General features: G+C 31.3%; 1 protein-coding gene across 1 annotated transcript in view; it reads left to right on the top strand.

Moving 5' to 3' along the window:
* The window catches only part of LOC127711397 (sodium- and chloride-dependent GABA transporter ine-like), a 59061-nt gene extending 32812 nt beyond the window's left edge, over window positions 1-26249 (top strand). The window contains exons 7-14 of the mRNA XM_052217428.1: window positions 5433-5536; window positions 9950-10074; window positions 11315-11427; window positions 18123-18263; window positions 19592-19691; window positions 20793-20893; window positions 21484-21654; window positions 22424-26249. Of these exons, the coding sequence (XP_052073388.1) occupies window positions 5433-5536; window positions 9950-10074; window positions 11315-11427; window positions 18123-18263; window positions 19592-19691; window positions 20793-20893; window positions 21484-21654; window positions 22424-22591 (1023 nt within the window). The 3' untranslated portion in view covers window positions 22592-26249. The remainder of the gene's footprint in view (window positions 1-5432; window positions 5537-9949; window positions 10075-11314; window positions 11428-18122; window positions 18264-19591; window positions 19692-20792; window positions 20894-21483; window positions 21655-22423) is intronic.
* The last annotated feature ends 788 nt before the right edge of the window (window positions 26250-27037 follow it).

Below are 27037 nucleotides of genomic sequence, written 5' to 3'. Positions count from 1 at the left end.
TGGGAACTTAATGTAGGTTATTCTTCTTTATGGGCACAGTGCTGGATTCCATGCAACAATAAGGCGAAAAATCAGCAGTTATTATTCTAATGACTAACTCAACAGGGTAATTTCAGGCTTCCCTATTTAAAAAAAAAGATAATTGTCAATTGCAAAAATTTAATCTTTAAAGTTTACCACAAGTAAATGTGCTAACCCACACAATTCCAATACAAACACAGAAATAAATAAAATATTTGCCCCAAGAAAGTGAAAGGATAGTTTCACTTGCAAGTTCTTGGAAATATAATTAACTTGGCTAACAAAAAAATGCAGTTATAAAGCTTTACCATTCTCCATTTATTTTGCAGTGATTGTATTTATATACTTTACCTTTTTTACTTCCAATGAGCTAGAAATTATTGTTTAATATTAAGCTAATATACTAATAATATCATTTTACTGCATCTTCCCATTGCAACAAACCAGCACTTCTTCTTTGAAGGGGTTGTATCTTGTATGACCATATAATTTTAGAGTCAATTTCAGGAATTAAGACATGACTTAATTAATTTATATTGGTACATAAAACCTTGCCCAAATCTTAAGAAAAATTTAACAACAGTAGTTATAAATAGATAGTTGTTTTTTTTATGTCATTTTTAGAAAATGTCTTACTTCAAATTTTAACAATTTAAAAAATTGCTTAATGAACTTCTAATAGTTAAAATTTCGTGAGAATCTGTTGAGAAAATATTTTATTTTGTTTTGTTTGATATTGACTATTGTGGTATGAAGAGACACATCTGACCCATAATGAAAAAAAAATAATGTTAAAAAAAATAAAAATTCTTTTTTTAAATTCTATTTCATTTTGAGTTTCTATTTCTATCAGTTTCAGATATGAAAATAAATGTATGAGTTCCTATCAAATAGGAATGTAAAGTAAGTTATATCCAGGAGATGATGATTATTTCTGTTGCAATAAGTTTTAATTTTGAGCAATAGAGCAAAAATTTTGTGATATATACAAAATATTCAAGATTGTAATTCTAAAATAAAAGAAAGGTTAATTTAAGTGAAATATACATGTACCGTTAAAAGGCTTGTATAGTCCGCGGTTTTATTCTCCAAAATTGACCCTGACAGCAGGGGTGCGGACTATAGAGAACAATAAGCAAGAAATAAGAGAGAAAATTTCAATTTCGAGATGAGGTTTGTTTACGTTCCGCCATGTTTGTTATCGACATTGTAGAGGGCAATCTTATCATTTTTCAAACCAATAATTTAACCCAATCCATATTAATAAGTTATTTTTATTCAATATCAAATTAATACTGATAAATTTAAAAATTAAATGCTTCATTACAAAATTCTTGTTTCTTTTCAATGCATTGCTAAATATAAACTGGTAACTTCTTGAATGAAATCTTACAAAAAAAGTTAAAAAAAAGACAACCGTAAACCAGCTTACGATGAGTAAACTACAAAACGTAATCGGTTATTATTCGTTCCGTTTTGGTGTTTCCTATTGACAAATATGTTTTGTATTAGATAAAGACCCTTTAAACATTAATGTGCTAGATATATTAAACACTGTTTTACATAAGGAGGGAACTGTTTTACTTTCAAGGTCGTATTATAGTGATATCTATTATGTACGGATTTCGACTCTCACCGGGTTTTTTCATCTTTTACACGTGCTTTTCAAACTTCCGGTTTAAACATACACAAGTTTCAAATTGTTTTTTTTGTGTGATTTAAACATTTTAACAAGCGTGAAGTGTTTTAGAACCATTTACAAGCAGTTTCAGCTTCTGTTTTGTGATGGTTATTAGGTTTTTCCAAGAAAATACCGTAAACGACCACACACGATTTGAAATTACCGGAGATTCATTAGACCTTTTCTAACAGTTACAAAAAGTTTTTTTACCTGAAATTTCGTGGGGAGAAGGGAGTGCGGACTATGTACCAGTGCGAACTATACAAGCCTGATTACGGTACTAGATTTGATTTGAAAAAAGGGAATTTTTGCTGAATAATTTATAAAGTCATTGAACAAAAATTTAATTTAAACTACAAAAAGACATACTGAAAATTCAGAAATTTTTATGATATTTTATAATTGTGAAATATGATGCAGGGTTAGTATTTCATTAATTCGAACTCTCATTTTAAATTTAGATCACATTACTTGTATGCATCATTAACATAATTGGCAATGATTAATCTTGAATTTTTGTTTTTGATCTGAAATGAGTGTTTTGGACCTAAAGGGTCTTCTGTTTTCACTTGGCATTCATCATCATTCAGAAACCTTGTTTTTGTCGTAGAACTTTTATCAATTTGAACAGAACTATAACATGACTTGCCATTATTAAAAATAAGCCAAAAGTTATAAAAGACTAAATGGAAGTATATTTTACAGATTCAATCGGTGTTGTCTGCCAGGTGAACAATACAGGCTCCTTGGAGCCCTTGGTTTTACTCCAAGGAAGTCTGCAACTTGAATGGTTATAGTATATTATGAGGGAAATTTGTCTTTATCATTCTTTATCGGATAAAGAAAGGAATTTTGAAATAGATTCTACCACTGCAATGATTCAGATACCACTTTTCTCCACTGGGACAGATGTTTTAACCTTAAATTGTGTGTGCCAAGTGTTTAAAGATATTTGAAAATGTTATTGTCGACAGTGGCAACATATCATTGTACAATATTGCAGTGGTTGAGTTTGTTTCTCTTAAGGACTGTTCCATAAATATAGGCATGCAACCCAGGGAAAGCATTTGCTGATATGGGGGGGGGGGGGGGGGGGGGAGAGGGGGGGGGGAATATTTTTTTTTCACGTTTAAAATGTATGCAGATCTCTAAAACTGCTTCTATGGGTGGTTAAGTGCCTTCCCTTGGTACCATGTATGTTTTAATGGAACAGCCCTAATGACTTTTAGTTGATATTTTTTTCTGACAATTTTTAATTTTGTTGTGATCTTGTGAAATCATAAGGCCATTGTTGCCTTTTTTCGTGCCATCACATCAGCAGACCAGTGAATAGCAAGGAAATTGGGTGTCATAACTGCATTTTAACCAGTGAAGAACTGAGAACTGATAAACGACAAGCCATATGTAGAATTAAAAACAATTGAATAAAAACCAGTTGTCTAATGTGAAAAAAAATTCTAAATATAATAGAAATATTTTTAATGCAAATTTATCAACAACAAAATTTTAAAGATAATAGAACTATTTTTAATGCAAATTGATCAACAGATTATTAAAGCAATGTGAAATAGACTATTTTCATGTAACAGACTTTTGTCTCCAGAGTATATAATTTTAGACAGATTAAATCCAGGAAAGCGCTTTGGATGCATGAAATTTATAACGTGTTGTTTTCATTTTTTACCTTCATTGTTTAAAAAAATAGTTTAAGTAATAGCAACTAAAAGAAGTAAAATTAAGCTTACAATCTGTACAATTTTGGGGAAAAAAATAATTATTGTTTCCTGATGATTTTGTTGTGTATAGAAAACATATAACAGTTAATTTTCCCCAAATTTCACCCAATGTAGCTTGATTTTACTTCATTTAGTTGCTCTTACTTGGTCAAGTACCAGAATGTCCTACCATAGAGTAGGTAACCTGTAGAAGAAAAAATATACATACTCTGGAGTCAAAATTCAATAATAAGAAAACAGTCTATTTGAATTGACAAAAAAGCATAAATGCAATAAATTTCAAAAAGTTTTCCACACTATTTTACATGTTTCGGGAAAAAAAAATTAAAATATTTTGAATGGTTTGGTATTTAAATATTTTGTTGATCCTTTTGTTAACTGTTATTATCAATAATTTTCAGGTATAGTACTGTATGTCCCACAGTCTCTGAAAGGTTGGATTTTTCATGAAAATTTCTGTGAGCTAAAAAATGTACTTTCACTTTACTTTTGTGAAGTTGTAAATATTTCTTCACTTTAATAGCACAAAATTATTCTGAAATCATTTTCATACAGGATTTTCAATTTATGAAAATGAATAATGTCAGCACAAAAAGTACATCTGACAGTTAAGAAACTTTTTATTGGCAGCTTGAAAAAAATATACATCAAAATGCTTTTAAAACTTAACTACATATTGATTTTCATGAATAATTACTTTCTAAGTTCAGTTGGACATACAGTAGATTTTAGAACAAACAATGAATTAGAATCTAACTGAGAAACTATGGACAACTGACTTCAAAACCTTTGACATTTGTGACAGTAAGGTACACAAAGTCAGAGAAAATATTGTACTTTTTTACTTCTATCCATTGATTGACAAAAAACTTCAATTTTCAAATGACCTGTTGAATTGGACATGTCAGATGCTGGACTTAAGGAGCCCCATATTATCATAGGATGACAGACACCTGACAATTTGGACAGATTCTGAATTCTAAGATCATAGATAATAAAGTATATTCATATAGATATTTTTCTGAAAACTGAGTTTGATTCCTGCATTTACTTGGATAGAGACGGCTCTTCAGGATTTAAGCAGTGTAGAATTAATCATATCCGACACTAAACTGTTGGACAAAGTATCATAAACAGACGCTGGATCTTCATAAGTCTTCATATCTTGAAATTGTCAGACAGCCATGAGACAGAAGTTGTACTATAGGCATCTATAAACTTAAAAGGCACTCTAAAAACATTGGATAAAGTGGTATCCAGGAATGTCTTTTGCCCTTGGAAAAACACAATAACACCCTAGAACAATGGGAAAACAACTGAATGACCTGTGACACTGGACAGACACTGTAATTATCAGGGACAATGGACAAACACTGAAATGCTCATTTATAAGTTACTCTTAATTCAGAAAGTATTGCATGCATTTATTTTTGCAATTTTTGAAGAATGGAAAACATTGTGAGATTAATTATTGCGATTTTAGGAAAATCTGCATACAGATATATGTATCAAATATATATCAAAATGCGAGTTCTTATTATTGCAAGATACTCACCCAGTCGCATTATTCACATTAATAAAAACATTGCAATAATTTCAGAATTTTTGGTACTTCGAAGTGCAAATCATATTGCAGAGAAGATGACTGGTTCTCAGTCAGCGTAGGAGCAATTTTAAGAGCATAGGATCAGTTTGCTTTTTAATATTTTAACATTTGTTAACATTATGCTTGAACTGTTTTATTGTAAAAACAAAGTTCCACAATTGTTCAGTTTTAATATTGTTCAATAGAATACGAACAGGAATATACAAACTTTATGTTTCTTATCAATTGCTCCTGCAAGACTAGTGAACAGTGATCTTTCTATAGGGGAAATAACTCTTGACAGAGTTTTGTCACAAAATGAAACAGATAATTAATGTGCTGACAGTATAGACCAACTAACGACCGACAGACTTGAGACATATATCTATTATTGTTTTATTATCTTCAGGTTTGGGTGTATGCTGCGGCACAGACCTTCAATTCTCTTGGAATAGCGTTCGGTGGTATTATTACTATGTCAAGTTATAATAAATTCAACAATAATATCTTGAAGTAAGTCTGGGTTGACTTTGTGCCCGGATTGTCGTAATTGGTATTAGATTCACGTCAAACCTTTCTGTTTTACCACTGATTCAATTTATACTGCAATCACTCATGATAAAAAAGATACGCACATCCTTGGAACTTGCTTAGATGAGTCCATGATCATCAATTTCAGCTGCAACTAAATAAAATTTTCTGCTAAGATATCCATGATGAGGGACTCAACAAATAATAATTGTACAGGTACATATGTTCCTGGATTCATGTAAACATGAGCATTATCTACAGAAAATTCTTTTGTGATTTGATTGAAAAAATTTCCATAGATATTTTTTCATAATATTTGTTAAGATTTTATATTTCATGTAAAAGTTTAACAATTTCGCACGTTTTGGTTGTCTTCTAAAAAGATTTTAGAATTGCAGTATAAAGAGAAAAATCATACATTGCCATGTTTAAAGATTTTATTTGTGCTTGGCATAAAACAGGATAGTAATGCGTAAGAAGCGTTGATGATCTACCTGTTTCTAAATCTTGCCCAAATAAATTTGATATTATAAGGCAAGTTATGGTTATTCCAGGTTTTATATGTATGACACTAACTTTACCTGATTTTTGTGAATAGATGCCAACATCAATTGTTCCATAGCCAGAGACTGGATAAAAACCCAACTGACCCCATTGTTTCCTTAACAAAATTTTTATTTTTTTATTACAATATTTAAATACAAATTTGCTGCTGGGAAGAACATATAATTTTTTTTTTGAGCATTCTTGAAACAATTTTAACATTTTTCTTTTAAATTTCCTACAGATCAAATTAAAGTGTATTTCTATTTTCTGAACAAGCTATTTTCATGCTGTCTAAGATTTAATTGATGCGGAACGAAAACTTATAAGAATTATTCCGGCAATGGCAAGCAGAAATATTTTCCAGTCTTGTCCAGCAGCTATTCTCATTGTAACTTTTAATACAGTGTTAATCAGTTTTCTACTGTTCCTCTAGCCTTTTAGTCTATTTTCCAACTGACCCATCCTGTTGTGTCTTTTAAAAAATATTGAAATAATCCAATATAACTTTGTCAGTTTTTAACTTTCTTAGTCATATAATATGAGATAAGAATTTTGCAATTCCTTCTTCAGGTTTATTTAAGACCCCGAATTTAATTTTGAACAGGCATGTCACTATAGTAAAAGACCCTTCAGCAAGGCCTAAATAAAAAAACTTAAAAAACTTAATGTATTTAGGATTTCCCTACCTACCTTTTTTAATGCCCATGTCATAGGCAATGGGGGGATTAAGTGTTTCCCTCGACTGTCTGTCCTTCCGTCTGTCCCATTTTCATTGCAAAGCTTGAGCGTTGCCATTCGTATCCTCAGACACATTCTACTTTTATTTTTTTGTCTGAAAATGCATACCCTAAAGTTTTCACTGTTTATTTTAGTAGTGAATTGTGACAGAATTGCAGATGGTCCCCATATACTCAAGATAAAAAAAAATTAGTGAAGTAAAAAAGAATTCATACCTACCCTAATTTTCTTAAGGAGGAAACTCTTAACACACATACTACTTTGCTTGGCCCAACTGAAAATAGTAAGTCTTCACTTGTTCTAATAATAAAAGAAAAACAATTCTGTTTTATTTTCCACACTCTCCTATCTAGTGGGGAAATAAAACAGAATCTTTGACTAGAACATTTAAAGGAAGAAAATATGACTTATAATTTATTTTATTAATAAGTATAAATACAATCAATACAGGGGTTCATTTTTGCTTTAAATAATGAAAGGTCCAGGACCATTTGAAATTTTAAGTGAAAGGTCCTCATAAGAAATCAATGGTCGTGTATAAAGCATCAGTGTAAAGAATGGAAGGTCCTTGAATTTTGTAATTTAAAAATGAAAAGTCCTCTCCTAGAAAAGAAAAGTCCGTGGACCTCGGACCCACACTAATTTGGGACCCCTGCAATAAAGAAAGAAAGCACAAAATTCAGTGCACTTTAAATTTAAAAAAAATAAAAATAATCCTCCCACTCCAAATCCTGATTCAAGACATGAACAGGACTAAGAAAGGATATATGTTTTTTTGTGATGATGTCTTGGAACATTAGTTGAATAAGGTGAACTAATATTTTAAGAACCGCCATCTTTACAAGTGCAATCAGGTATACTAAAAACTGGAACAGCGTAACTATAGATTTACTGGCGGTAAACATGTGGGTGTTAAATTTTTAAATCCTTCAAGCAAAGTTATAGAATTAGGTGAAGGTTTTTTTTCCAGAAGTTTGATGATACAAATTGAAAGGATTATAAAAATATTTTTTTTAACCTCATGCCATTTGAGTAATTTTATATGGTATTGCATAATTATATGTATTATATTTTATTCAAGTGTGAAATTAAAAGCTTAAATTATTTACAGTTTTTACACTTTAAAGTGCAGTTAGTTTTAAAAATGTTACGAAAAAGAATTTATAAGTGTATCAATAATCTAGTCCAAGTCGTTAAAATTCTATTGCTTGTGGCTAACTCTGTGGGAGGCTAGACATATATTTGTTACATTTCAGACGTTGCTTATATATTTTTCTTCAAATAGGTTGATTTAGAAATAAGGTCTTTTGTACTTCAACACGAAACAAATGTGCATTTTTATGCCACCACAACATCATGTAGGTGGCATATTGTAATACCCTTAAGCTTGTCATCTGTTTGTCACAGAGTACATGGTTTGTCCAGTTAACTCCTCCTACATTTTTCAAGCTAGAGAAAACATTTATATAATGCAGAGATTTATAACATATACTAAAGTTGTGCATAATATCAGGATTTTTAATTTTAAATTTACCACAAGTGAGAGCAAACTATATTCATGCATATTACTTGGGTATCATCTTTATCTAGTTTTACTCTATGCATCTCAGTTTTGCCAGCTAGCACTTGATGCCTGCCACCTCAGGCATGCTGCTGTGACGAACAATGCTCTATTTATCTATCTTCATTGACTTTTGAGTGTTTAGGAAGAAGTATTAATAAAAGACCTGCTGTAACAGTAATATACATGCATCTTTGTTCCAAGCAGAATATTAAGCTCTGCCCCCTCAAAATTTTGGCAACGTTAGAATGTTTTATGATCAGATTTATTATTGAAAAGGTCCCGACCATACTTTTAAATTGTTGCTATAGGTTTCAAAAATTTCATTTCCAAGCATAATATGAGACCCTACAGGATTGAAAATGTTTTTGAAGAATTGTTTACAATAGGCTATTATCATGCAAGAGATTTTAGTTTTTCTATGAAGTGTTTTGTGGGCTGTTTCGTCTTTTCCTGAAGTTTGTTACTCTTGACCTATTTTAATGGCTCAGTCACTGTTTCTGAAATTGAATCTATATATGCTTATTGGATAGCTTTAATTACTATATGTAAAAAAAGCTTTTAAATATTTCAGAAATTGGAATCGCTATATAAACTAAATTTTTATAGATAGATAAGGTCTGAAGTTTGTTCCTCTTGACCTATTTTAGCGGTTAAGGGACTTACTTTTAAGTCAACATTAAGTTCTCTGGATAATCCATTTTCTCAGTTATTAAGAGTATTACTGGTAAACTATATTACTGTAAGCTGTACACTTTCAATTTGAAGGGTCACCTGACTTTGACCTCATTTTCATGATGTTAACTTTTTGAGCTTAGGTCAGTTTCTCAGGTACTGTAATAGGTCAACTATGTTTTATGTTTTGAATAATTATAAGGTGTTTCACCTTGACCTTAATTTTATGGATCATTGATTCATACTTAGTCTGGTGAAAAGAACAGTTCTAAACTACTTTATAAGAAAGACCTTTTATCTGTTCTCTGCATGCCTGTAGCTAAGATGTTGTGAAGGGAGTTTGTTTGGGATCACGAGGCTCTGACTTAAATAGTTAATTTTAATAGTCTTTAATAATATTTTTAAATTTCAGATGGAGAAGGGGGAGGGAGTGGTTTTCTAAAACCCTTTGGCTATGGGTGTGGTCTGTTATATGATTGTAATGCCACTTTGTTAGTTTGAAGCATGTATTTTGACCTTGATGTCATAGCGTTTCAATATTTTTTATTCAAGTCTGTTACACGTAATCATATACACAGGCTAGACATAAGTATGTCAGAAAGATCATTTTGTAATGAAAATATTGTTCTCTTTAAAAGAATCTACAACTATCTTATTTATAAAAATTACTGCATCTAAGAAAAACAAGAAATTAAATCCATGATGAATAGGTTTGGTTTTTGAAATTGCAAAATTTAATCTTCGAGAAAAAATAAACCACTTAAAAGTATATGATTTTAAACTTCATGATTTTTTTTGGATGGAGATTTATGCATGATTTTTACATAATTGTTTTAAATACCTTGTCAATTTTTATTTATTTTTATTCTTTTCAGGGACGTGTTGACTATAGCAATAGTTGATGCTGTGACTTGCATTTTGGCAGGATTTGCCATTTTTGCCACTTTGGGATTCTTGGCAAATAATCAGGGTAAAGAAGTGGAAGATGTCATCAGCCAAGGCAAGTTTTATAGAACACAGTGTTATATATTGCCATTTAAACTTTATTATCCAATTAAAGAGCAGTGCATGTGGTTGCATTTTACTCCATTCATCCTATTCTGTCAATGTATATATATCTATAAATTGTTTAAAGAGAGACAACCTTAGACAAATATGGGGAAATTTCTTCGGGTTAAATTTACATTTGTTAGTTGCAAGAAACAAGATGAAATATGAAACACAAATGGAAAAAAAAAAATAGATATAGGGTATGTATTTCATTAATGTGACACTTACTTTGTATAAATAAAAGATTGGTTATATTTTCTAATTTGCAGTACATTTTTGTATATGATGGACACATACTTTTACATAAAATTATCCTGCAATTGGGTGTCTTATCATACATTTACCGCCCAACAGATATCGCTAGGCTGTATCTGTATACTATACAGATATCGCTTTAAAGCTCCGCCCACTGCCGTACTATGTTTGTGTATTGCTGTTGACGAGTGTTGTATGCTTGACCTTAGAATGTGTATTGCAGTCGCATTCCAATGACGTATTGCTTGACCTTATGCAAACTATAGATTAATTTACGTTCTGTTTGTTTTCAAGCATTTCTTTAGAGAAATATGAATTAAGCCCATTTTCTGCTAACAGACAAACATGAACAGCAGGATTATCTCCATTTTCTATGGCGCCAATCATCGAGTTCAAAACTTGAATGTGTACATGTGTAACACACAAAATCAACCATGCAACAATGTCAAGTTCAGTTCAAAATTCTGAAGCGTAGGACAAACCATACACTTCTGTTTTAAATCAGACAATGTTTTGTTATTTATTTTTACTGTTGAAATTAGTTGTTATGTTATAATAAATAATTATTTACTTTGAGTGATGTATTATTGTTGACCATTCGAGATTCTTTTCTGCGAACCTGTCTTCAGCTGAATGTGTGAATTTAATATTACTATGCGGGCCTCACAGGATTTTAAATAGAAAATAAATGCAATAAATGTGAGTTTTCTGTCTTTCAAAGCAAAAACAATATACAAAATTAATTGCAGGATAAAAACAATAACTGTTTAGTGTCTTTAAATATCAGCTGTATTTGTACTCGGCTCGAAACAGGAGTAATAGCTCGCTGAAGCTCGCATTACACCTGTTTCTCAGCCTCATACAAATACAGCTGATATTTAAAGACACTAAACAGTTATTGTCTATATAATTTATAAACATATTGTTATTTACAGGTCCTGGATTGGTCTTTATCATATACCCAGAGGCCTTCAGTACCATGCCAGGATCACCGGTGTTTGCTTTTGCCTTCTTCTTCATGTTGATTTTATTAGGAATTGACAGTCAGGTAAAGAGATTTCAGTGCTTTTCAACTACACTAAGGGAGCTACCATTTGATTTTTATGGGGGGGGGGGGGGCTAGGATGAAATTTGAAAAAAAGGCAGGACAGGAGTTTTGAGTAAAAAAAAAAGTCAGGATGAGAAACTTTGCCAAAAAAAAAAGGCAGGATGACAATTTCTGTAAAAAAAATTTGTAAGTGTCTTAACTACTTTTGCTGCTAGTCACAGGCTCAACAAAAATGGGGAAAAAATCATTAAAAATTTTCTTATAGCTACTATCTTTTGATTGTAAGAAGCTTCTGTCCAAGTTTGGTAAAAATCAAGAATGGTTTATGAATCTAATAAATGTTTTAAAAACTTGAACTACAGACTGTATGTAATGTTACTTGAAGAAAAACTAAATCCATTTATAAGTAATATATGGAAAAACAGGAAATATATTTTTACAAAATTTCCTTCTAGATACTAGCTTCTGTCCAAGTTTGGAACAAATTCAGGATAGTTTAAGAAAGTTATTAAAATTTTAAAAACTTTAACCACAGAGTGAATGTAATGTTAACTGGCAGAAAAACTAAGTCCATTTATAGGTAAAATACGGAAAAACAGGATTTTTTTTTTTTTTTTAATTTACTTCTGGATACTATTTTATGATCATAAACTAGCTTCTGTCCAAGACGACGACGGAATGTAGGATCGCTATGTCTCGCTTTTGTGACAAAAGTCGCAGCCTCAACAAAAAGTCAGGATTAACTAATAAAAAAAAAAAAAGGCAGGACCGAATAGAGTGAAAAATAAAAAGGCAGGACAGAGATTACAATTAAAAAAAATGCAGGACAAAATTTTTCATCCTAGCCCCCCAAAAAAATCAAATGGTAGCAGGGTCCGGTATTCGGATCTATTCCCAATGGCCAAACCCCTACTTTTTTCCCAATTTTGGGAGCAAAATTCCAAAACAATTTCAAAATTTATTTTCATCTTTATTATTCATGACAGCGATGTCCATTCTGTTCAACCGCTAGCTTTATGCCGAAAATTGCCAACAAGCAATGTGTAAATCCGAGTAAAAACATATCTGACTGAAAAAAACAACATCGACAAACAATGGCTGCCATAAACCGGAAATGTAGACAATTACAATACCAGATCAGATTCCGGGAGCAGATACGGCTAATTTCGGGTTTGCCGTTCAAATACAATAAATATATTTAAAAAATCCAGGCAGGTGACAAAGTACGGCTATGAAATATAAACACTAGAATTGAAAACCAATAGATTTATGAATAAGAAAGAAGAAACAGGAAATGTTTTATACAGAAACTCAAAATTATTTTTTTTCACAAATTTTCATGTCAAAATCCAATAAAATGTAACATTACTTTTCTTTATCACTAAACAATGCTGATATAAGTTGTTATACGACCGCAAAAAATTTTGCGGTCATATATTGGTATGACGTTGGCGTCGTCGTCGTCCGAAGACACATTAGTTTTTGCACAATAACTTTTAAGTGAATGGATCTCTATGAAATTTTACCATAAGGTCCAATACCACAAAAGGAAGGTTGGGATTGATTTTGGGGGTTATGGTACCAACAGTTAAGGAATTAGGGGCCAAAAATAAGCATTTTTATACGCCCGTTTACGGGACGTATTATGGTATACCTCTGTCCGTCCGTCCGTCCGTCTGTCCGTCGTCAACATGTCGGACATTAACTCAAAAATGCTTCTACCAATTTGCATAAAACTTTAGTGAATTGTTTATATCTATTGACGTGAGCTCCCTTTCGTTTTTTATAAAATTTAGATTTTACGTTTCCGAGTTATGGGTGTTTTATTCATTATAAAAAGGGGGATTTTCCAGTTTTCGGACAATAAGTCAAGAATGCTTTCACCAACTTGCAAGAAATTGTGGTGAATTGTTTATATCTATTGACATGAGCTCCCTTTCCATTTTTATAAATTTTAAATTTTACGTTTCTGAGTTACAGGGTTTATTCATAAAAAAAGGGGGGATTTTCCAGTTTTCAGACAAAAACTCCAAAATTCTTTCAGCAATTCGTATGAAACTTTGGTGAATTGTTTGTATGTATTGATGTAAGCTCCCTTTAGAATTTCATAAATTTTATATTTTACATTTCTGAGTTATTGGGTTTTATTCATTAAAAAAAGGGGTGGTTTTCCAGTTTTCGGACAATAACTAAAAATGCTGTCACCAATTCTCATGAAACTTTGGTGAATTGTTTATATCTATTGGTGTAAGCTCCCTTTTTATTTCCATAAATTTCTAATATGACATTGAGAATTAATTGAACTTTATTTGTTTATAGTCTGACAACAGATTTACTAAGTATTGGGGACTATTGCACAACAGCAAGAAATCTTTAATTGAATATAAATTCAATTCATATAACCAATTTCAAGTTCTTTGACTACATTTATTCAGAAACCTATTATATGTCAAATATTTAATTACAATCCAAATTCAGACCTGAATCAAGCTTGAATATTGTGTCCATTTTTGCCCCAACTGTTCAGGGTTGGACCTCTGCGGGCGTATCTAGCTGCGCTCAGCGAAGCAGTTTATTGTAACTTCCAGACAATAACTTGTGTGTAAGTGTATGGATCTCTCTGACATTGTACCACAAGGTTCCATATCACAAAGGGAAGGCTGGAATTGATTTTGGAGGTAATTGCCTCAAAATTTTAGGAATTAGGGGCCAAAAAAGGGGCAAAAAACAAGCATTTTTCTAGTTTCATGACAATAACTTGTGTGTAAGTGTTTGGATATTTCTGAAATTGTACTACAAGGTTCCATATCACAAAGGGAAAGCTGGAATTGAGTTTGGGGATAATTGCCCTAAACGTTTAGGAATTTGGGGCTAAAAAGGGGCCAAAAAACACATTTTTCTAGTTTCCAGACAATAACTTGTGTTCAAGTGTATGGATCTCTCTGAAATTGTACTGCAAGGTACCATACCACAAAGGGAAGGCTGGGATTGATTTTGGGGGTAATTGCCTCAATATTTTAGGAATTAGGGGCCAAAAAGGGGCAAAAAAGAAGCATTTTTCTAGTTTCAGGACAATAACTTGTGTGTAAGTGTATGGATCTTTCTGAAATTGTACTACAAAGTTCCATATCACAAAGGGAAAGCTGGGTTTGAGCTTGGGGGTAATTGCTCTAAACGTTTAGGAATTTGGGGCTAAAAAGGGGCCAAAAAACACATTTTTCTAGTTTCCAGACAATAACTTGTGTTCAAGCGTATGGATCTCTCTGAAATTGTACTGCAAGGTACCATACCACAAAGGGAAGGCTGGGATTGAGTTTGGGTAGGCGCGGGGGGGGGGGGGGGGGGGTGAATCATAAGGGGGTTCAAAAAATTGGGGGGGGGGGGGTTCCTTTTTTTTTTTCTTTTAAAATTTTCCATTTTAAGTTGGTTATTTCTGATTTATATTTAAAAGCAAATAATAATGATATGGTAGGAGATACACACCAAACAGGATGTGTAAATTATTATATAATAGGTATTGTGCAATAGCAAAAATTTTCAATTGCACAGTATTGCACAATAGCAAGAAATCTTCAATTGCACAGTATTGCGCAATAGCAAGAAATCTTCAATTGCACAGTATTGCGCAATAGCTAGAAATATCCAATAGCACAATATTGCGCAATAGCAAGAAATTGTCAATTGTACAGTATTGCGCAATAGCAAGAAATATTCAATTGCACAGTATTGTGCAAAAGAAGATACTTCGTATAAATTGCTTATTTCTTGACCAATTTCAATGGGGTTTTAATTCTTGAATTCTTGGGGTTCTTTAATATGCTGAATCTAACCGTGTATTAAGTTTTTGGATTTTGGGCCCCGTTTTTAAATTGGTCCACATTGAGGTCCAAAGGGTCCAAAATTAAACTTTGTTTGATTTCTTCAAAAATTTAATTATTGGGGTTCTTTGATATGCCGAATCTAACCGTGTAATTAGATTCTTAATTTTTGGTTCCGTTTTCAAATTGGTCTACATTAAGGTCCAAAGGGTCCAAAATTAAACTTAGTTTGATTTTAACAAAAATTGAATTCTTAGGGTTCTTTGATATGCTGAATCTAAACATGTATTTAGATTTTTGATTATGGGCCCAGTTTTCAAGTTGGTCCAAATTGGGGTCCAAAATTAAACTTTGTTTGATTTCAACAAAAATTGAATATATGGGGTTCTTTGATATGCTGAATCTAACCATGTATTTAGATTTTTGATTTTTGGGCCCCGTTATCAACTTTGTCCACATTGAGGTCAAAAGGGTCCAAAATTAAACTTTGTTTGATTTCATCAAAAATTGAATTCTTGGAGTTCTTTGAAATGCTGAATCTAACCATGTATTTAGATTTTGGATATTGGACCATAATAGGTGAATGTCCAATTTAAAATTTTTAAGTTCTTAGACCACATTCATTCTGTGTCAGAAACCTATGCTGTGTCAAATATTTAATCACAATCCAAATTCAGAGCTGTATCAAGCTTGAATGTTGTGTCCATACTTGCCCCAACTGTTCAGGGTTCGACCTCTGCGGTCGTATCAAGCTGCGCCCTGCAGAGCATTTTATTTTTATAATGTAAACATATAACTACAGATCCAAGAGGTAATTTTTTTTCTTCTCAATTTTGAAGGGCTAGTCAAAATCTGGAAGAGCAAGTGAATTAAAAAAACATGTTAGCCTGCTTGGCCAGTTAAAATTCATCTTATTTCTATTCCTGAATTATTAGTCCCCTACTAACGAAGTCGTATGGCACTTTAGGTTTACACTCCGTCCGTCTTTCTGTCAGTCAGTCCGGCAAATTAGTTTTCCACACTTTTTTTCTTCGTGCTTGAAGATATTGATTTGATATTTGGTATATTGTTTCATCATGACAAGTTACAGGTCAAGTTCCAATTTTGTTCCGGTCTGATGATTTTGTGCAGAGTTATGGTCCTTTGACCTCGAAAATTCACTTAAATAATCAGTTTTCCACACTTTTTTTGTCATGCTTGAAGATATATTGACTTGATATTTGTTATATAGTTTACACTATGACAAGTTACAGATCAAGTTAGCATTTTGTTCCAGTTCAATGAATTTTTAACTGGTAGGGGACTATGTATTGCCATGCAATACTCTCAGAATGCTTGTTTCTATTATAATAACCGTATAAACTGTTACTGTCTTTGAAGATAAAAAAGGTGGTAAATTTTTATCACATGTGTGCTTTAAAAATTACGATATTTTAATACTTAGATAAACTTGAGTGCCTTATTGTGAAGTTTAAAAAGAAAGAAAGAACAGAAAATAAAATTATAAATAGCGATCATGTAGTTTCTTACTTTATTTTCACAAAAAAAAGATAAATTTAATTAACCTAACACACTAAAACTCACATCTGGTATATTTGTAGTTTTCCCAATTTCATTGTAAATCGCGCAAAAAAATTCCCAAAACTGACCAGGGTCCTTCCTTTATCCAAAAATACCCAGATAAACCCCTGCATATTATACATTGCTGTCTTTTGATGCAATAAATTTGTGGTTTTTATTGACTTTTGAAATAAATGATATTCACTGAGGCAAAAGTCCATTTAATCACATATTTACTAAAAGATTTCCGAGAGATAAAAATGAATAACAATAATTTACCAAAGCCAATGGTACATCAAACATTTAATCATAGAGGTACATGTAAAAGTATGTGACATTTAGCGCAGTGAATATCACTTTTCTTCAGCGAATATGCTGTTTTATTCAAAATCCAATTCATATAGGAAAAAACCTACTAAAGTAATATCAATATAGAATAACACATATTATTCCACTGTTTAAACATATTGATAGTTTAATCAATATTTGATTGGTTGAGACTATCCCACGTGTCATTGGACAAATCTTCATATTCCATTCTGAGGATCATATTCCCCTCTGAAATATCGGGGTTACTTCATGCGACGTTACGCGCGGTTAATGTACATAACGTTTTGAACTTCTTATTCTTCTTAAAACAGCTATAGCAAAAATCATTATCATGTTCAAATTTATTTCAGACGATAAAACAAAAAGACTTATAATTAAATTTTGATCCTTACTGTTTATCAATGGGTATGTCGTGTTTAGTTTGACTTACAAAAACAAGCGGATAAGAAAAAAAAATGTATGTATGTATAATATTTAATGTATTGATAGTAAACAAAGCAAAGGCAGTGGAATAAAACATTCATTTCCTTTGGCCTCGGTAGATATGAAGATTAATTCACCCTCGAAAGATCATATTTCCCTCTGGCAGAGCCCTCGTGAAATATGAATATTCTTGGGTGAACAAATCTTCATATCTCCCTCCGGCACGGGAAATAAATGTACAATATTACCTTTCTAATGTTTTTCTGTTGATTTTTTCAGATAATTTTGATTTTTTAACTGTCTAAACCATCGTGGAGCAACTTAATATTTGACAAAATTTTAATTGAATATTATTTGTGTACTTAACTTTCCATGTCTTATTTTCTCTAGAGTAAATATCCTGGTTTAACCAAGACGCTCAAAATTTATTGCCCAATTAAACTTCAACCAAATAAATATCTAATGTAGACAGTTTTTATTCTTTTGTAGTTTTGTTCAACAGAAGTGATCGTGACACTTCAACCAAATAAATATCTAATGTAGACAGTTTTTATTCTTTTGTAGTTTTGTTCAACAGAAGTGATCGTGACAACAATATATGACCATTTTGGATATTACGTGAAGAAGTATCTGAAACGTAAAGAATTTCTAGTGATCATTGTCTGCTTTGTATCATTTCTGTGTGGACTTCCTAATGTTACTCAGGTAATGAAGGATCTTTGATTCTTATTTGGGTAAAGATTGCTTTCATGCCAACAAAACCCTAATGTGGCTGGCTTGATTTTCTAGATTTTATCAAAACATGCATCCTACCTACGAAAATTTCAAGAAATTCATCAATGAAATATATATTTAGATATTCTAGTTACAAAATTATGTGTATAACCATAATTGTCAAGAAAATTACATCAATTGTGCATGATGTATGAATCTAGTATCTGTTCTAAAAATATCAGTGATGCAATTGTTTAAATAATATTTAAAATTGGAGTTATCTTCCTTTATACATAATTGTAGTTGAAACCTCAAATTCATTAGTGCTTAATACATTGCAATATTTTAATTTTGAATTTGAATTTGGAAATGTGAGCAGCTAAATGTCCAAAATGTATAATTTGGAAAAGTAGGTACAGCCTTATTTTTGCCAAATTGTGATGTTTAAAAAAATTCTGAGGTAGAAACAGGGCGGAGACAGTGTCTTACATCAGAACCTTTTCTCAGGATTGTCAAAAACTATCATGATATAGTGTGGCAATATTTGCATATGGCACATACATTTTATTGTTGATATATTTATTCGGGTGTATCAGGTTGAAAATGAATACATGTAAATAGTTGTATGTAGAAATTGTTAATGACATATGTTATCTGCAATTAAGCAGATTTTAATATATATACAATATTAGTACAGTGTAGGAAAATATCAAATTTATTTGATGAGCTTTAGAAATAGAGAAAAGTGAGGCTCGCCAAGCTTTTCTCCTATTTTGTAGTGAGTATAAATAAATTTTATATTTTACTACACTGTAGGAGTAATGTTATTATCCTGCATTTGAACATTGAGCTTAAACTTATAGGTTTTCCCATTTAAATAGTTGTTGAATGAAATCGACATGACTTACATGGGGACTGCCATGAGGACTCAAATTGAACTGTTGCGTGAACAGTAATTTAAACATAACCGTTTGCTTGCAACAAAAACAGGATATCAGGAGACTATAAATGTTTAGAATATGTTTATCGGTTCATGTTATCTGCCACCCTTTATTTGTATAGTAGAAAGGTAGATTGCAAGATAAATAAAAATAAGAAGATGTCGTATGATTGCCAAAGATGTGGTATGATTGCCAATGAGACAATTCTCCACCAGAGACCAAATGACATAGAAGTTAACAACTATAGGTCACCTTATGGCCTTCAACAAGGGACAATTTATTTTGTTTACTGATTTTGTGTTTTATTTCAGGGAGGTATCTTCTTCTTCTCATTGATAGACCATTATGCTTTAATATTGATTTTGTGTTTTATTACAGGGAGGTATCTATTTCTTCTCATTGATAGACCATTATGCTGCAGCAGTATCGTTGATGTATCTGGCTTTCTTTGAGGTTATAGCTATAACTTGGTTCTATGGTAAGTATACAGACTTTTTAGCTTCTCTGGTAACAGATTAAGTGTGCTTGGCTCAAGTGTTTGAGGTCATTAGTTCTATCACTGGCTGGGTCAAATCGCAGACTTAAATTATATATTTACTATTAGAATGTATTTTTGATTGAAAAAAGTGTTCTGAGACCAGAGAATTTATTTTGTTTGGCTTAACTTCTTATCTACCACAGGTACCTTACAGTTCACTACTACACACTGCTGATTAGTTAGCTACTGCAGCTGAATTGTAGGTTAACTACCAGAGATAATTTGCAGTGAGAGAATTTTTCACAAATTGTTAAGGCTGTGTTATGAGTACTCTAATTAAATGTTTAAATAATCAGTATTTATTGTATGTTAATTGAAAAATGAAACAAATACCAAATCAATTACTTTCTTTTCATTATCAAGTTTGAAAGCTGCTGTTAACGGACGTAAAAAAGTTTTCAAATTATTTGTTCATGTTTGGCTTCTTCATCCTCGGAAGACTCGCAATCTTGTTCCGACAAGCTAAATTATCCCTTCCTATACTTCCAATTTTGCTTTCTAATTGCATAAATTCTTCAAATTCTTCACTTTCACTATATGATTTGAACAAAGAAGCCCATTCATCCGCCATTGTTTTAATCGCATTCCGAACACGTGTAAAATTCATGATAATTAAATGTAAACACACACTTTTTATAGAAAAGGAATGTACGAGATGAAAGATTATTCATTTGTAAAACCAAATTTCATTGATTCATTTCAGGATTCCCCAACAATTTTGTCCAATCTAAAGGGTTTTAAAAGTGTATATTTTACGGAAATATCCGTCACCGGGACTGCGCAAGTGTATGTTTACAGTGGATCTATCTGTCACTGCGAATACACGCTTGATTATGCAAGCGGATTTATCTGTCACTGCAGACAGAACGATGATAAAAACCGCGTTTATATCTGTCAGTGGTAGATAAAGAGTTGAGAAGTTATGATTAAAAAAAAAAAAAATGTCTAGTATCATATTGTAACTTTTCCTTTATACGAAACAATTCTTCAGAATCAGAGATAAACATGCATTTGATGAATGTTATAAATTGTACTTTTTAGGAGCTAGACGTCTTGCGAAAAATGTAGAAGAAATGAATGGCACACCTCCAAATATTTTCTTCATTGTTTGTTGGTACTTCATCTCACCTATTTTCATATTTGTAAGTATACCTACCACCTCTTAGTATAGCCTGCCTCAGAGTGTGGGATTTTCTCGCTGGGTTGAAGACACATTGATGGCCTTGGGCTGGTTTTGGGGTAAAGATTGCATGAATGCAATCAAAACAAAACCCTATAGTACTGACTTGATATCTACATCTTCCAAGGTTTATCACTACCATTGATAGTTCAAACAAAATAGTGCAGTGAAGTGATCATTATTTAGATCCTATCCAGTCAATGTCATGCAATTTATTGATGATGTGTTATACTTTGATATTTAAGTTACAATATGATGTGTATTTGAATTACTATACTAGTCAAGAAAATATTTTGTATAAAAAATTACATAAGTAATGCATGGTGTATGAATCTGTTGTAAGAATAAGTTATACTGCAAATGTACAATCATGAACAAAGGAAGATAACTCCAACTATTTTTTTTTAATTTTCAAATTTTTAATTTGCCTAGCAAAATACAATTCAATGTTTTATTTAAAAAATTTCAAAATAAGAGTGATCTTTACCCTTCAGTGCTCACAAGCACTTTAATTATATTTTTTGCTCATTTTTACAAATTATATATTTACAGGGTATATGGTTGTTCAGTATGATACAGTACAAACCATTCAAGTTGGATGGGTATGAGTATCCACCGTGGGCTGCTGCACTTGGATGGTCTCTAGCTATTCTTTCTATCATATGTGTGCCTGCTGGTATGGTGCACTCCATCTATTATGCTAAAGGAGACACCTTATTTGCGGTATGTCATGTTTAAAACAGAATAAAATTATACTGTACAACATTTTTTGGTTTGGGAAAAAGGGGGGGGGGGGGGGGGTTTCATGGGGGAAATAATTGCTGTTCAGAGTAAAGTGCACCCTTATTTCAACAACAGTAAATTTGTTCATTCATTTAAAGTTTTATCTTGATTTTCCTTCAAATTAAAACAAAAATTTGAAAGAAAAGATCATTAACAACAAATAACTTTGTATGGTTATTTAAATGTATTGAAATTCAAATGTTGCTGTGTAAACAATTTTGTAACATACCATACTCAATTATTTTTCTACTGGTTTATGTCACAAGAACATGCTACTCATTTGAGATGTAAACATCAACGGCGTCATAGGCAAAATAACGATTAACAGATCATCAATGGTCTTTCAAACTCGAGAATGGTTGTCTGTTACATCTCATCTCAGGGCTGTCACCTTTCGATGAGATTGTAGGTGAGAAACATCCTCTTGTTTGTAAAAACAATCAATTATCTATAAATACTATGTGTGTGTGTGTAATTTTTCAGCAAAGATTATTGCTTTTAGAGTTAAGTTTATTAGACAAATCCATTTGTCTATTGTTTAAGACTATATGTTGACTGCTACAGGTCTTTTGATTATTTGTTTTGTTGGGTTGATGGCTGATTGATTTTTATTCATACAAGAAACACATATCCAATGTTGAATTTTAACAAACAATTACTGTACTAGATATGCTTTTTCTGACTTGTTTCCATTATTTGCTTTTTACAGAAGTTTAAAAGTTCTTTGAAATCTACCTTACCAGATGATAACCAAGGACAGTACCCACCGCTCCATGCAAACGGAGATGTTCCCGTACAGAATGGTGTTACTGACAAGTACACATATAAGGGGGATGTAGATAGCATGGAGAAAAATGATATAAATACTCCTATGTGATTGTGCCGAGTTTTGTTTGACCTTATGGCTAAGGTCATGTGAACATTTTTACAGAGTTTAATTATATAGTAGAAATGTTTAAAAGAGAACTTACTTTAATTTATACATTATTGTAGACGAGAAAAGATTATGTGTATTTAGAAATCATTTGACAATGTTTTTTTATAAATTTTATTCTAATTAGAAAATTTAAAACAACTAACTTTTACATTACTGTAAATTCAGAAATTATTGTGAGGTTTTTATTAATGCGAATAATGCGACTACTTGAGTATCGCAATAATAAGAACTCGCATTCTTATGTCAAATGCATATATTTGTATGTAGCTTTTCATAAAATCGTAATAATCATACTCGCATTTTTGTTCATTATTTAAAAATTGCAATAATAAATGGACGCAATTATCTCTGAATTTACAGTATACATTTTTGTAGACAAGAAAAAAAATAATTTTCTAGATGTTTTCCTGTGGAGCAGGCGAGTTTCTGAACTGTCCCCAAATGATTTTACAATTTACATAATCAGACAGAAGGGTAGAATTTGTCAATGTGTATTTATATTGTATTTTTGTATGTTTAAGTGCATTTATTTCCTTATCATGCTATGTAGTAAATTCCACACAAGATTTCTGTAATAAATTTTTGTCTATCAACATAATCACGTAGTCTTTTATTTTCTATGGAACCAATTTTTGTGTTTTTCACTTTAAATTTTTAACCTGTTTTCTATTTTTCGAAACAGACTTCAATTTTTAGAAACAGATTACAATGAGACTTTGTATTTTTTAGGTTTAATCTTAAATTAGATGATTAAGGTTCATTGGTTGCTTCAAACCGTTTGTAATTTTTAAGAAGGCCAGTAAACCTATTGGTCACTGCTGGTCAGTAGTATTTTGTAATTTAATTTAATCATACCTATCCTGTTTATTTAAGGAATGACTGTAATATTTTTTCTGTCTATGAAGAAATAACCTAAAAAATGTGGTGCACACTGAATAACCCGTGTAGCAGGTTATTTTAAAGTGTGCACCACATTTTTGAATAAACAGAAAAAATATTACAGTTATTATAATTTAATACTAAATTCTATTTTTAAGCTTTAAATGATGAAAAAAAAGTTGATGACATCATGGTCACATGACAAAATTATGCCTTTGAGCTGATAGACAAAAAACTTTCAGCCAATCAGAAGACGTGTTACATCCAAAATTAAATTATTAAGAAACAAAAGTGAACAGATACATGTAGATTTCATGTTTAGCTAGTTATTGTTTACTTGCTATTGTATGTATAACTATCTAACAGTTTGGAAGAAATTAATGAATTGAGAATTAAAACACAAATATGTCAAATTAAGAAAGATACTTGTTATTCAATTTACCAAATTTTGTATTAGTATGTGCTAGTTTTTTAAAAATTCTTGGTATTAACTAAATATTTTTTATGCCCCACCCACGATAGTAGAGGGGCATTATTTTTTCGGTCTGTGCGTCCGTTCGTTCGTCCATTAGTCCGTCTGTACCGCTTAAGGTTAAAGTTTTTGGTCAAGGTAGTTTTTGATGAAGTTAAAGTCCAATCAACTTGCAACTTAGTACACATGTTCCCTATGATATGATCTTTCTAATATTAATACCAAATTAGAGTTTTAACCCCAATTTCACGTTCCACTGAACATAGAAAATAATAGTGCGAGTGGGGCATCCGTGTACTATGGACACATTCTTGTTTCTTTCCGAGTTGTCTCCCTTTATATATGGAATACCAATGCTTTCCTTTCAATTTTTAACTTAAAAGAATTTATTAAGAACTGAAAATTAATGTTTTTATACACATTATAACATTCATTGAAAATTTGCCAAAGTTTTCAGCATTAGCGGTTTCTACAAGACAGCCCTTTCTTTTGCAATTTCCTTATAAAATGTATTTTATGGCAGATTTACTTTCAGTAAACATTCTGTTAGTGGCAATTTTAGCCTTTTGAAGCATATATTTTCTATGTATATATTGTTTATTAATTAAAATAATTTATTCATTATTGTTTACCAAATTTTTACATGCATTTTTCTGATTTTTCATTTGTTACAACTGTAAATTATAAACCTTATTCAAACCATCCAAACTTTTTTTCTCAAAGGTTTTTAAGCTGTTCCTGACAATGTTTTGATATGGACACTCTAATTATATAGAAATTGAGATTATTATAATGTTATGCTATAATATTATAAATATGTATTTAGATCTGTATTGTAATATTCTTCAAAGCATAATGTTGTGTATTGGTTTTTTTTTTTACATATTATTTCTTGTTTGTATCTAAACAGAAGATTCTCTCTGTCAATTCTTCTATTTTTTTTTTTTTGTAAACTTATTGAGTAGTAATAATTTATACATGATTTTTTAGGGTGAAAAATACCCTTTTCGAAGAAACTGATATCGAGTCATAAGTTTTCTTACATGATCATATCAAGTCATAAATGTTATTTCCTACATGGCTATATCAAGTCATGTTATTTCCTACATGGTGATATCAAGTCAAATGTTTTTTCCTACATGATCATATCAAGTCATAAATATTATTCCCTAAATGGTGATATCAAGTCAAATGTTACTTTCTACAGGATCATATCAAGTCATAAATGATATTTCCTAAATAGTGATATCAAGTCGTAAATATTTCCTATATGATTATATCAAGTCATTAATACCATTTCCTACATGATATTATCAAGTCAATGTTATTTCCTACATTGTGATATCAAGTCATAAATGTTATTTCCTACATTGTAATATCAAGTCATCCATGTTATTTCCTACATTGTGATATCAAGTCATAAATGTCTTGAATTAGCATGTTAAAAATCAGGCACAGCTTGTTGTCTAGTATACAAAGCAGGCTTCATATTTATATCAAATTAACATATTCTCATCCTGACATGCATCATGTAGTATTTGCCACTGAGTGTTAAACAACAACCCATCAATTCATCCAAGGATTTTAGATTTCTAAATAAATGGGTTGCAGCAACAAAATACCATCACCAAGCAGAAAGATGCCAAAAATGTTTTGTAAATTACAGGGGGAAATATTGATCTTTTTTTGTTGTCATACATTGTACTAAGTATAGATTAGCCTCTGAAATTTAATAATGTGATCCGGGGGTTTGATTTACCTTCATTTTATAAATAGCCATATATATGTCTGCTTATTTACAAATTTATTTACATTGTTATAATTTAAAAGGGAAATTATTTGAATGTTCATCTATTTTTGGTTAAACAGTATGATTAGACCTTACATTTCAACAAACTTGATGTATTTAGTAGGAATACTTCCGTTTGAAGGTTAGCTGTTCATCCTACTAGAAAAAAACATTGAAGGAACAACTTTCTCATTTAAGGGTTTTTTTACATTGTCAAAAAAAACGTATTTGTCATCTTTTCTTTTTTACAAATTTATTGTTTTAGTATCAGATTATCATTTTGATATATGATTAATTCATTGCACAAATATCAATTATTATGCATTTGATAATTGGAAATTTGAAGTCAAATAACCAGATTGACTCTCCAAAAGAATGTAAAACTTTGGCAGCTTATGTGTAAATTGATAGACCACCTTATTTTAGAAACTATCGTAATAAATGTATAAATGATAAAAGTGTCTGTTGTCATTTTGTTTTTAGATCAGTTTGAACAGAAGCTTCTTTTGAGTTGTGAAATGGCCAAAATCTCTCTGATATTGGCATGGCTATATGAACAAGAGGCTCACCTGAGCCTGTATCACTCACCTGGTGAAAAATTGCTGGATGGTAATGAGGACCTTTAATTACACACTCCTGTTGTATTTTTTGTTGTATCATTTTTGAAATTTCCACTTTTATCCCAGCTCCAATAGTTTTTACCTACAGCTTGATAATGTTGAGTTGTAGTGTGTAAGCAATTTTAAGATCTACCATTCAGCTACCTTCTGTTTCCTTTTAGTTTGAAATTTCAATCAATTTGTACTCAGCGATTGTATTGGTCTTGTTGAGATAAGAGCCAAAATCAACCTTAAGATTCAACATTTCAGGGGCAACAACTCCAAAACAGGTGGTCAGGTATTCTGAAATTTTTCGAGTAGATAGTTCTTGTCATGCTGATCATTTTTGTATCTCAAACTTTTATCCTATATCCTATAGTTTCAAAAATAACAGCAAAAAGCTGCTTACATTTTTCAGTAACTCCAGAACAGGTAGACAGATTGTTCTGAAATTTTCACAGTAGATATATGTGCTGATCATTTTAACCTATGATATTCAAGATAACTACCAAAAGCTGCAAAAGTCAGTCAAAATAGATATTTCAGGGGCAATAACTGCAAAACAGTGTGTTGTATTATTCTCCAATTTTCCAGGTAGTAATTTTGTCGTGCTGTTCATTTTTGTCGAAAAAGCGAGACATAGCGAT

The sequence above is a fragment of the Mytilus californianus genome, unplaced genomic scaffold, assembly GCF_021869535.1.
Source record: "Mytilus californianus isolate M0D057914Y unplaced genomic scaffold, xbMytCali1.0.p SCAF_8, whole genome shotgun sequence".
Lineage (NCBI taxonomy): Eukaryota > Metazoa > Mollusca > Bivalvia > Mytilida > Mytilidae > Mytilus > Mytilus californianus.
The sequence above is the reverse complement of the archived record's forward strand: the minus strand, read 5'-3'. Positions and strand labels throughout refer to the sequence as shown.